This window comes from Mesoplodon mirus, assembly GCF_964341445.2.
Source record: "Mesoplodon mirus genome assembly, chromosome: 18".
Taxonomy (NCBI): Eukaryota; Metazoa; Chordata; class Mammalia; order Artiodactyla; family Ziphiidae; genus Mesoplodon; species Mesoplodon mirus.
In genome coordinates, this window is record NC_138994.1 from 62,628,282 (window position 1) to 62,640,523 (window position 12,242).

The 12,242-nt window shown below is 39.0% G+C and overlaps 1 protein-coding gene across 8 annotated transcripts in view; it reads left to right on the plus strand.

The window, feature by feature from the left end:
* TRIM37 (tripartite motif containing 37) overlaps positions 1 to 12,242 on the plus strand; it is a 207,813-nt gene that overhangs the window by 78,348 nt on the left and 117,223 nt on the right. For all 8 annotated transcript variants that reach the window (XM_082603179.1, XM_082603181.1, XM_082603178.1 and 5 more), the window contains exons 18-19: positions 110 to 304; positions 7,911 to 8,219. In XM_082603179.1, coding sequence (XP_082459305.1) covers positions 110 to 304; positions 7,911 to 8,219 — 504 coding nt within the window. The remainder of the gene's footprint in view (positions 1 to 109; positions 305 to 7,910; positions 8,220 to 12,242) is intronic.

Here is a 12,242-nt window from a genome sequence, read left to right on the forward strand (position 1 = left end):
ACAAGTATTCAAACAACATCAACCAGTTTACTTTTTCTTTCTTTCTTTCTTTCTTATTAAATTTGTCCAATTATATAGCTTTCATTTTCTACATCTCTTTCTTTTGCAGGTAGTAACCATGGCTATATGGGTGCCAGTAGCAGAATGTCAAGAAGAGCACATTTATGCTCTGCTGCTACCAGTAGTTTATTAGACATTGATCCTTTAATATTAATACATTTGTTGGACCTTAAGGACCGGACCAGTATGGAAAATTTGTGGGGCTTACAGCCTCGCCCGCCTGCTTCACTTTTGCAGCCCACAGGTAAAATATTAACAATAATTTCCCATTTTTCTGTACTTCTCCAAAAGAACTCTTAAGTTTGGACCCAAGTATCTTAAGTGTTGGAACAGGGTATGTTTCTGTAGCAAATTGATTTTTCATTGTATGTTATAAAAATATATCAATCAAATCAATTTCAAAGGTGTTTTGTGCAAAAATAATGCCAAAATGCCTGTAAGAAGGTTTTTATATGATTTGCCTTTTAGATTGTGACTGATTGACAGTTTGATCCATATGAAGTACAGTTGTCCTCTTTGTGAATGGACGTCAAGTTTTGCAGGCTTCATGAATACCCTAACTTCTTAGTGGAACTGTATCTAAGTTAAAAATAGAAAAAGAAGTTTTACTCATATTTTGATGTTTAATAGCCTAAAAATGTATACCAATTAGCAGTATTTTTTTTTGAAAAATTATTTGTTAAAGAGGAGTTACATTTGTGTTACTGTAATACAGTGTATACACATACACAATTTAAATGTATAGTCAAACCTGGACTTTCTGAAACTTTTAGACATAGGCATTTACTTTAAAATGACACATTTTAGGGCTTCCCTGGTGGCGCAGTGGTTGAGAGTCCGCCTGCCGATGCAGGGGACACGGGTTCGTGCCCCGGTCTGGGAAGATCCCACATGCCGTGGAGCGGCTGGGCCTGCGCGTCCAGAGCCTGTGCTCCGCAACGGGAGAGGCCACAACAGTGAGAGGCCCATGTACCACAAAAAAAAAAAAAAAGACACATTTTAAAAACCATTTTTGTTGGAAAGCTTCCTAAAATACACTGCACATTTTTCTTTCTTTCTTTTTTTTTTTTTTTTTGCGGTACGCGAGCCTCTCACTGTTGTGGCCTCTCCCATTGCGGAGCACAGGCTCCGGATGCGCAGGCTCAGCAGCCATGGCTCACGGGCCCAGCCACTCTGCGGCATGTGGGATCCCCCTGGACCAGGGCACGAACCCGTGTCGCCTGCATCGGCAGGCGGACTCTCAACCACTGCGCCACCAGGGAAGCTCCTCTTCTTTTTTTAAAAAGGAATATTTATTTTTTGGCTGTGTTGGGTCTTTGTTGCTGTGTGCAGGCTTTCTTTAGTTGCAGTGAGCAGGGCCTATTCTTTGTTGCAGTGCATGGGCTTCTCATTGCAGTGGCTTCGCTTTGTTGTAGAGCATGGGCTCTAGGAGCACAGACTTCAGTAGTTGTGGCATGTGGGCTCAGTAGTTATGTCTTGCGGGCTCTAGAGCGCAGGCTCAGTAGTTGTGGTGCACGGGCTTAGTTGCTCCGCAGAATGTGGATGCTTCCCAGACCAGGGATCGAACCCGTGTTCCCTGCATTGGCAGGCACATTCTTAACCACTGCGCCACCAGGGAAGTCCCTACTGAACATTTTTCTACCTTCCTAAACAACAGTTACTATACAGATTAAATCAGTGATTTACAACAGTGATTTTGATGCTTCTTTAAAGCAGCAAAACTCATTTTTCAAGTAGAGTTTAAGGCAGAGTCTCAGTGTAGAAAACAGAGAAATAGAGCTGCTCTAGTGGGGGATAGATTGGAGCTTGGATTATTTAGGCCTCTTTTTTCCTAAGGTATACTTTCTGGAAGCCTGGGTCCTCAATCTGACTGTCTCCAATTAGGTTATAAAACAGTTGCGTTTTATCTATGGTCCAAGTACATTTTGTATTATGCCTGTACTCTTGTAGTACTTACCACATTGTATATAATCTTACATTTTGTTTCTGATCATTTTTGTTTTAGTAAACTTTTAAAATACAGAAAATTGTAAAGAAGAAAATAAAAATTACACGTAGTTCTTGTGATCAACAAAGAAATACCCTTAAAAAAAAAACTTATCACATTGGCAAAGGTTTTGCTTAAATTATAACCAGTGTTGTTTGCAAAGACCTAGTGAAACAGACAAGTTCTGTTTCTGTAGGTAGATGTATACATTGGTTTAACCATTTTGAAGGAAAATTTTGTAGTAGGTGTAAAATAGCTCTATCCTTTAATCCTGTAACTTCACTTCTAGGAATATATTCCAAAGAGAAAATAATCAGAGTTGTTGAAAATATCCAACAATACAATTATGGTTGAAAAATTACAGTTTTGCCATGGAATAGTATATTTTATAGACAGGTAAAATCATGTTTTTGAAAAATATTCAATGTCATTGGAAAAAAAAGAATGCAGACTACATAAACAGAGTAAGATCATGGTTCTCTGAAAGTTTAGCTTTCTGTTAAAATTAGTAATATAAATGAGATGACTTGAGTTTCAAATCCAGGTGATTTAAATGCTGATGACAAGGAGAATGGGGGAAATAGTAGAGAGAAAGAGCAAGGCTTGGATTTAAACATCTTGAGTTTGACATACCAGTGAGATATCACAGTAGAGATGCCCAGTAGACAGCTAAAAATTAAGATCTGGAATACAGGCAGTTATTTGCCTAGAAGTGATACTGGCTAATTAAAACTAAGGGAGTAAGATTGCAAAGGGGTGAGTTTCAAGAAAGTTTTTCAAAGAAAGGGGCTAGGGACATAATCATGGTGAACGTCTATTTTTATTGAGTGTGTGGAAGATGAGTCAGATGAAGAGGCTTTGGAAAGGAGAAAGAACAGAGTCACGGAAGCCAAATGAAAATAACCTTTCTATGAGAGGATATTTAAAGGCTAATGTTAGAAAAAGATCCAGCTTTCTTTTTATTAAAAAGATTGCTTGGATTTCGATGTTCATTTTTGATTCTTTGCATATTCTTTCCTTCTCAGTCTGTATACTTTCATTTCCTTTTTTTGTTATACTGCATTAGCTAGAACTTCCGGTAGAGATTAAAAAGGAGTGGTGAAAAGATGTTCCTGATCTTGATGGGAAAGCTTCAAGTTTCTCACCATAAAGTATGATACTAGCTGTAGGTTTTCTTTTTTTTATATAAATTTATTTTATTTTGAATTTTTGGCTGCGTTGAGTCTTCATTGCTACACGCAGCCTTTCTCTGATGTGGTGAGCAGGCGCTACTCTTCATTGCAGTGCGGTGGCTTCTCTTGTTTTGGAGCTCGGGCTCTAGGTGCGCAGGCTTCAGTAGTTGTGGCACAAGGGCTCGGTAGTTGTGGCTCGTGGGCTCTAGAGTACAGGCTCAGCAGTTGTGGCACACGGGCTTAGTTGCTCCGCAGCATGTGGGATCTTCCCAGACCAGAGATCGAACCGGTGTCCCCTGCATTGGCAGGTGGATTCTTAACCACTGCACCACCAGGGAAGCCCTGTAGGTTTTCCATAGATATTCTTTATCAAGTTAAGGAAGTTCCCCTTTATTCTGAGGTCTTATCGTGAATGGTTGTTGGATTTTGTCAAATGCTTTTTTTTTCATCTGTTGATATGATGTGATGGATTACATTAATTGATTTTCGAATGTTGGACCAGCCTTGCATAGCTGGGATAAATCCCACTTGGTTGTGGTGTATGAGTTTTTAAATATGTTGTTGAATTCAGTTTGCTAATATTTTGTTGAGGGTTTTTGGCATCTATGTTCATCAGAGATACTGGTCTGTAGTTTTCTTGTAATGTCTTTGTCTGGTTTTGGTATTAGAGTAATGCTGACCTCATAGATTTGAGTAAGGAAGTGTTCCCTCTGCTTCTTGCAGAGATTGTAGAGAATTTATATAATTTCTTCTTTAAATGTTTGGTAGAATTCACCAGTGGACCCATCTGGGCCAGATGCTTTCTGTTTTGGAAAGGTATCAGTTACTGGTTAAATTTCTTTAATAGATGCAGGCCTATTCACATTGTCTGTTTCTTCTTGTGTGAGTTTTGGCAGATTGCCTTTCAAGGAATTGGTCCATTACATCTAGATTATCAAATTTGTTGGCATAGAGTTGTTCATAGTCTTCCTTTATTATCCTTTTGTTTCTTTCAACACATTGAGTGAACACCTATCACGTATCAGACTCACCGCAGGTTTTTGTTCTGAGCCACTGTGCCATAAAAAGAACATCGTAAGGGGCATCAGGGTTTCAACAACAGATAATGTAGCCGAACTGGATTTTAAGGTACATGTAGTGGTAAATGGAGGTGGAAAGTCCAGTTGGATCTGTTCTGTGGAAGGCCTTTCATGCTTGCCTGAGGGATTTATTCATAGTGGACAGTGGGGAGCCATTGTTTCAGTTTAGGCATAGTTTGATTCAAACTGTATTTTAGAAAGCTTGCAGGGCTGAGAAAGCTATCAGACATGAAAATCTAATCAGGGTATAGTTGTAGAAGTTTATTTGTGGTTCCTAGTATGAGAGGACAAATTCCTACATTTCTGTGTATTTTTTCAATCATTATATGCTTAAAAATATGTGGAGATGGGATAAGGTCTTCAGAATCTTTTGACATTATAAAAGTTCTACTTAACCTCTAGGGAACAGATTAACCTAGGCAATGCATAATTAAGATTTTACTTATAGCACACAGTTATGCTTGTAAAGGTAGAGTTTATGGGGCTTGGCAACTAATTGTAACATGGTAAAGAGGACTCTGAATTGGCTTAGGTGACCAGGAGAAGGGTGACAGCATTGACAGATACTGAAGTCTGGAGGAGAAGCTGTAGAGAATTGTCATTCTTGAAAGGTAGAACTGAATGATATGAAAGAAGTGTTATAGCTGAGACTCTCAGTTCTATTAACCTTATAACTTGGCAAATTCAGGAAGGCTTCTCATCATCAGTGCAGTAAGTAGCCTTAAGTTGTCAGGTTCCTTTGGTGAAATTCCACAGCACCTTACACTCTCCTGTCTTAGCACTTAACCACACAGTACTGAAGTGGATTAAGAGCTTTGTGAGGGCAAAGACTGGGTGTTCGTCTTGTTCACTGCTATATCCTCTGCCTAGCACAGTGCTTAGCATTTGAAACAAACTCAGTAATTGTTTATTAACTGATTTTTCAGATGATGGAGGTTTGTTTAAGTCTGTTTTGTGTTTTCCCATTTAGGCTTCCTACTTTTAAAAGTTCTTGTCAGTTTCTAGTAATAATAAACTGAACCATGTGGTTTTTGTTTTTTAGTTTTTTTTTTTTTTTTTTTTTTTTTTGCGGTACGCGGGCCTCTCACTGTTGTGGCCTCTCCCGTTGCGGAGCACAGGCTCCGGACGCACAGGCTCAGCGGCCATGGCTCATGGGCTCAGCGGCCATGGCTCACTGGCCCAGCTGCTCCGTAGCATGTGGTATCTTCCCGGACCAGGGCACGAACCCGTGTCCCCTGCATCGGCAGGCGGACTCTCAACCACTGTGCCACCAGGGAAGCCCAAACCATGTGGTTTAATACAGGTTTTCATATTTAAGTCCAGGTAGATGTGGGGTGGGAGATGGGAGCCACAAAGATTTTATTTAGCAGAACATTTTGAGTATTTTGTGTCATAGGCTGCTTGGCCTGGAATATAAAGATCACTAAGATGTCATCTCAGCCCTTAAGTTGTTCACATTCTGCATGTTTGTCTTCCTTACTGTAATGTGATAAGTGCTGCAGTAGAAGTGGACTCCCTGTGCTCTACAAAATTAGGTGAGAGTTGATTTGAAAGAAGGGGAGCAGTTGGCGGTTTAGGTGCCTGAAGAAGGAGGCATTTCAGATTATACCTGATGAGTCTGGGTTAGTAGAGCAAAGGAAGGAGGACGTGTGAAAGAGATGAAAGCGAGATAGCACATGGCTGTTATGTTAGAGATGCAAACAGTTCCAAAAGATTGGATATGTTTGGGATAGACGCAGAAGATAAAGCCACTGAGAGTGAAGGTGGAATCAGACAATGTAGGGCCTTGTGTGCCATGCTGGTGCTTTCCTCAGTGAATCTAAGCGGGAAAGTAATACCTGATTTGGGTTTTAGAAAACTGCCCTCACATCTTGGTGGACAATGGGTTGAATGGGAAGGTGCTACAGAGTGTTTTCACAGACATTGAATTTTCTGAGCTTCACAACAGTCCTGTTACATGTATATTATTGTCTTCATTTTACAAATAAATAAGTAGACTCAGAAGTTGGAGGACTGAAAGAAAGTTACAGCAACTAAATGGTAGATCTGCGACCAAATCCTGGATTTCTAAAACCTCTCTCTGATTCTTGCTTTCAACTGCAAGAAACAAAATGCTGCTGCTAATCGTGGCTTAACTAATAATAATAAAGGCACTTTATTATGCATATTAAGTCTGGAGGTAAGTGATTCCAGGTTCATCAGGTATTTAAAGGCAGGGCAAGGGATGGTCTTCCTGCAGTTCTCTTGCCTCTTCTGTCATGGCAATAAGATAAGATGACTGCCACAGCTTCATACATCATTTATTCACAAGAATGTGTCACTAGCAGGAAAGAAAAGACTGAATGGAAAAGAGACTTATTCCGTGAGGCTGGAGGGCAAAGTTATTAGTATTAAGATCACTGACTTTGGAGGCAGACTCCTTCGTTTGAATTCAAACTCCTCTACTTATTATCTGTGTCACCCAACATAATAAAATCTCCCTATCAGGATGGAAAATCTCCGCCTTCCCCCCGCCCCCCCCCAGCTTTTGGCTGAAACTATGAGTCATGTGCCCACCCTAAATGCTCAAAGAGGAATGAGCTTAGACCAGTCCTAGACTCATATCCTCTGGGGCCGAACAAAGGATGGACCTAACCGTCCAGAGCACACTGCTGCCCACCTAATACCTGATCACAATCTGGGTTCTTTTCACATGGTAGAAGTGGGGGGATAGTTGTTGCACACACTAGGATGCTGCCTTGCCCTGTTATATGGCAGTAGATTGTTACAGTGTGTAAGCAGGTTCAGCTATCATTGCGAATTGTTCTTTTGTCTACTTAGGGTACCTGTTGGTCCCCTGTTTGTTGGGGGTGTGTGTTATTTTTTTGGGTAGGGAACTTGGTTTCTTTTTGCTTTGAGTCAGTCATAATGTTCTTTGCTTTCCAGAATATCTACCTCATTTGCTCTTCCTGCATAGAAAGTGTGTGTGTTCCTTGCTCATTCCTCTCTTCTTAATATTTGGATGGGCGAAAAGAAATTAAAAACAACTTTAACTACTTTCTCTTGGAAGAGAGGAAGCTTTGTTAGTTTAGTGGCTGCAAAGACTCAGTGACAAGGAGCTAGTTTTTTATGATATTCCATGGCACTTAATAGCTGTATCTACATTGGATGATAGTTCAGTAAATCAGTTTTTAAAATTCAGTTAGCATATTTTTTTATATACTATGTATAGCATATTAGACTAAGTGGCTTCTAGGTTTATGTTTTTTCTGTTTTTTTTTTAATTGTGAACATAATAAAAGCTCAGTATAGAAAATTTGAGAAAAGTGGAGAACTATAAAGAAGAAAGTCCAGGCAGTAGGGCAGCTTTTAAAACTTTTAGAAGTAAATACAGAATTCAGATTTGAGTGATTATAATGTGACCCAGATTTTAACTTTGTAGGTGTGAATAGAGTTAGGATACTTGTGTCTATCTTTATTTTCATTAATGGGATTTAGTGCATGCTTTTATGTTGATACCACCTAAAGCACCTTAAGTTATTTACACCTCAAATTTGCCTATAGTCACAGTATAGAATGGTTTCATGAATGTTAAAGTCTATATTAACATGACTTGTCACTTTCTCTCTGAAGCATCATATTCTCGAAAAGATAAAGACCAAAGGAAGCAGCAGGCAATGTGGCGAGTTCCCTCGGATTTAAAGATGCTAAAAAGACTCAAAACTCAAATAGCTGAAGTTCGATGTATGAAAACTGATGTAAAGAATACACTTCCAGAAATAAAAAGCAGCAATGCTGCTTCTGGAGACATGCAGGCAAGCCTTCTTTCTGCTGACCAGGCAGCTCTGGCTGCATGTGGAACCGAAAACTCTAGCAGATTACAGGATTTGGGAATGGAGCTCTTGGCAAAGTCATCAGTTGCCAGTTGTTACATACGAAACTGTAAGTGAAAAAGATCCTATTAGTTTTATTTCTCCATGTGTCATTTGGGAAGCTAGAGGACAGGTTATTTTCAGAATAATAATATTCAAACATCTCCCTCACAATGAATTAAGACTACTAATGCAAACAGCCTTTTCTCCCATCCAAAACTGACTCTGTATATTTTCTGCTGTGTAATAGAGCTAACATTTCTTGGTTGCTTATTCTATGTGGGTCAACAAACAAGACAAAATCCTTAACCTCGTGGATCTTGCATTCATGTATTCATGTGATGGGAATTGGACATTAAAATGTGTAGACAAGTAAAGATAATTTCAGTTGGTAAAAAGTACGTGAAGGAAACAACAGAGTGAGATGGGCAGAGCAAGTGAGGTGTGTGCTGTTTTAGTCAGGGTGGTCAGAAAGTCTCTCCGGAGGCAACAGTTGAACTGATAGCTGAAGGTTGAGAAGGTGGCAGCCATGCAGAGATCTGGGGGAAGCATTCTTCAGGGTAAACAGAATGGAAAATGCAAAGTCCCATATAAAGGATTTGCTCTGCATGTTTGAAGGCTCGAAGGAAGACCATTTTGGCTGAACATGGTAAATTAAGCAGAGGTGAGAGTGACAGGAAATAAGTCAGAGAGGTAGGCAGGATCTAGATCAGGTAGGTCTTATAAGACCTCAATAAGGAGTTTGAGTTTTATTCTGATTTTAGGAGAAAGTCTCTAGAGAATAAAAATCAGGGGGGTGTTTATGATCTGATATACCTTTTTACAGAGATGACTTTCTTTGTTGTGTGGAGAAGGGTCTGAAAAGGGTTGAGAGTGGGAGTTGTGAGACCAGTAAACAGCCTGTAACAATAGCTTGTGTGAAATATGGTGACTTATTCTGGAGTTACTACACTGGGTAGGTGGGCTTGCTCATGGTCTTCCAGCCTTTCTTAATTCTCCCAAGGATGGTATATAACTAGTACTACTCTAGATACATAGGACAGAAGTTAATCTATTACATACAATAGATATTTTAGACCAGGAGGGCTCAGTTCTTTCCCACAAACCTGGTAAGAAAGGTTTTAGGGAAAGAAAAAAACTAAGAATGATGTTTCAGTGTTTGGTCTAAGTAACTTAGTGACGGGTGGTGTCATTAATTGAGACACAAATCAAATAAGGAAGAAGCAGGTGTGGGGATTGTTGTGCCATAGGGGCAGGAAGTCGGGCATTCTTTTTTAAACATACTAGGTTTGAGATGTCTGCTAGATACTCTAGTAAATATCTCATAGGCAGTTGAGTGCTACATAAGTCTGAAGGATATGGGGTTAAAGCTGGATATAAACAGTTGGAAGTCAACAGTGTCAGATGTTGTTTAAAGCCAGGGATCAAGTATGAAGGGAATTTAAATGGAGAAATTTTGGTTCTGGGCACTTAAATATTTAAAGGCCTGGTAATGAAGGGGAAGCCAGCAAAGGAAATTGAAAAGAGCAATCGTTAAGGGCAGAGAAAAACTAGAAGAAATGAAATCTCAAAAAAATTTTTAAATGCATCTCAAAATAGTGGAGTGGTTGTATCGTTGAGAGGTGTCAAAATGAAGGGCGGGGGACCCTTTGAAGAACCATTTCCATGGAGGGAAGTGAATGCAGAAGTGAATGAGGTGAGAAAGCAGAGCATGTCTGCGCAGCTCCTTCAAGAACCGTCACAGTAAATTGGGTGGTCCCTGGAGGGGTTGTGGAGTCAGGAAAGAGTTTGTTATCTGTGTGTTGTTTTCTTTCATTTTCTTAAACATATATGCTTTTCTTACCTGGGTTTTTTGGGTGGTAAATATACATAACATAGAATTTACCATTTTAACTATTTTTAACTGTACAATTTAGTGGCATTAAGTACATTCACACTGTTGTGCAACCATCATCACTATTCACCTCCAGAACTTTTTCATCATCCCAAACTGAAATTCTGTATCCTTCGTACAGTAACTGGGCATTCCCCCTTTCCCCCTACCCTCTGGTAACTACTATTACACTTTCTGTTTCTATAAACTTGACTATTCTAGATATCTCATATAAGTGGAATCATACAATATTTGTCTTTTTGTGTCTGACTTATTTCACTTTAGCATAATTTCTTCCGTGTTCATCCGTATTGTATCAAGTGTCAGAAATTCATTTCTTTTTCAGGCCAAGTAATATTCCCTTGTATGTATGTATATACTACATTATGTTTACCCATTCATCTGTTGATGGGCATTTGGGTTGTTTCCACTTTTTGGCTGTCTTGAATAATGCAGCTATGAACACATGTGTGCAAATATCTGTTCAAGTCTCTGCTTTCTATTTTTTTGGGTATATACCTAGAGTGGGATTGCTGGTTCATATGCTAATTGTGTTTAATTTAAAAAAAAATTTTTTTTAATCATGGTAAATTTCACCACATTTTGTTAAACAAAATTTACCATCTTCACCTTTTTAAGTGTACCTATCAATGGCATTAAGTACATGCACGTTGTTGTGCCACCATCCATCTATAGAAATTTTTTTTTATCTTGCAAAACTGAGTCTCTGTACCTATTAAACGGTAGCTCTCCCTTCTTCCTCCCCCCATCTCCTGGCAGCAACCATTTTGCTTTCCGTCTGTATGAATTTGATTACTCTGGGTGCCTCATATAAGTGAAAACATAGAGTGTTTGTCCCTTTGTGGTTGACTTATTTCACTTGGCATAAGCTTCTCAGGGTTCATCCATGTTGTACCATTCAGTGCAAATATCTGTTCAAGAATAGCTATTTCTTGAACAGACACAAGGAATATCTTGTGGGATGCTGATATTCTCTTCCTTTTTATGGCTGCATAATATTCCACTGTGTGTGTATATACTGATTTGTTTACCCATTCATCTTTTGATGGATACTTGGGTTGACCATGTATATGAGGATTTATTTCTGGGCTCTCCATATGTGTGTTTATTAAAATGGGATATATTAATGCTTGGTACTGATGGCAATAATACAGTAGAGATGAATAGGAAAGGGGATAATTGCCAAATACATAGGATTCTCTTAAATAAAGATGAAAATATAATAGGAAAAATGAGTAAAGGTTATGAGTAGGTTGTTAACATAAGTAGAAATACAAAAAGGCAGTAAATGTATGAAAAGATACTCAACCATATCTAGTTGTCAAGGAAATGAAAATTTAAAACCAAAAGAAATAATGCTTTTTGGATGGACTTTTGCAAAAAGTTTTTGTTACATATTTCTGTAGATACTTCCCCTGTTGTCACTTGTTTTTGTTTTCTGCTAAACGTGAAATTTTAAATTTTTAAATTTCAAGGTCTATTAATAGTATTCATGGTTTGGGGATTTAGTGTTTTTATTTGGAAGGCCTTTTCAATTCCAAGTTTATAAAAACAACACTTATTTCCTTGGTTCTATTTTTGTTTTTTAACTTTTTTACATTTAGGTCATCATTCCATATATAATTTGTTTTTTCCATGATGGTGTGTGAGGTAATAAGTTCAGTGATCCACCCCCCTGCCCAACCCACCCACCCAAACGCAACATGTTTTTTGAAGAATCTACTCTGTTCAACAATATGGAACTCATCCTTTATATTATAGACCAAATTGCCGTATTTACATAGTTCTGTTTTTAAATTCATTCATAGAGGTTGAACCAGGTGAAATTGCCAATATGAGACTTTTTGTTTGTTTGTTTGTTTCTGGCCACACCACTCGGCTTGCAGGATTTTAGTTCCCCGACCAGGGATCAAACCTGTGCCCCCTGCAATTGAAGCACAGAGTCCTAACCACTGGAATGCCAGGGAATTCCCAAGAAACGATTTTCTTTCTTTTTAATATTTATTTATTTGTGGTTGCATCGGGTCTTAGTTGCGGTGTGCGGGATATTTCATTGCGGCACACAGGCTCTTTGTTGTGGCATGTGGGCTTCTCTCTAGTTGTGGCATGTGGACTCCAGAGTGCATGGGCTCTGTAGTTGCGCACGTGGGCTTAGTTGCCCCTTAGCATGTGGGATCTTAGTTCCCTGACCAGGTATCG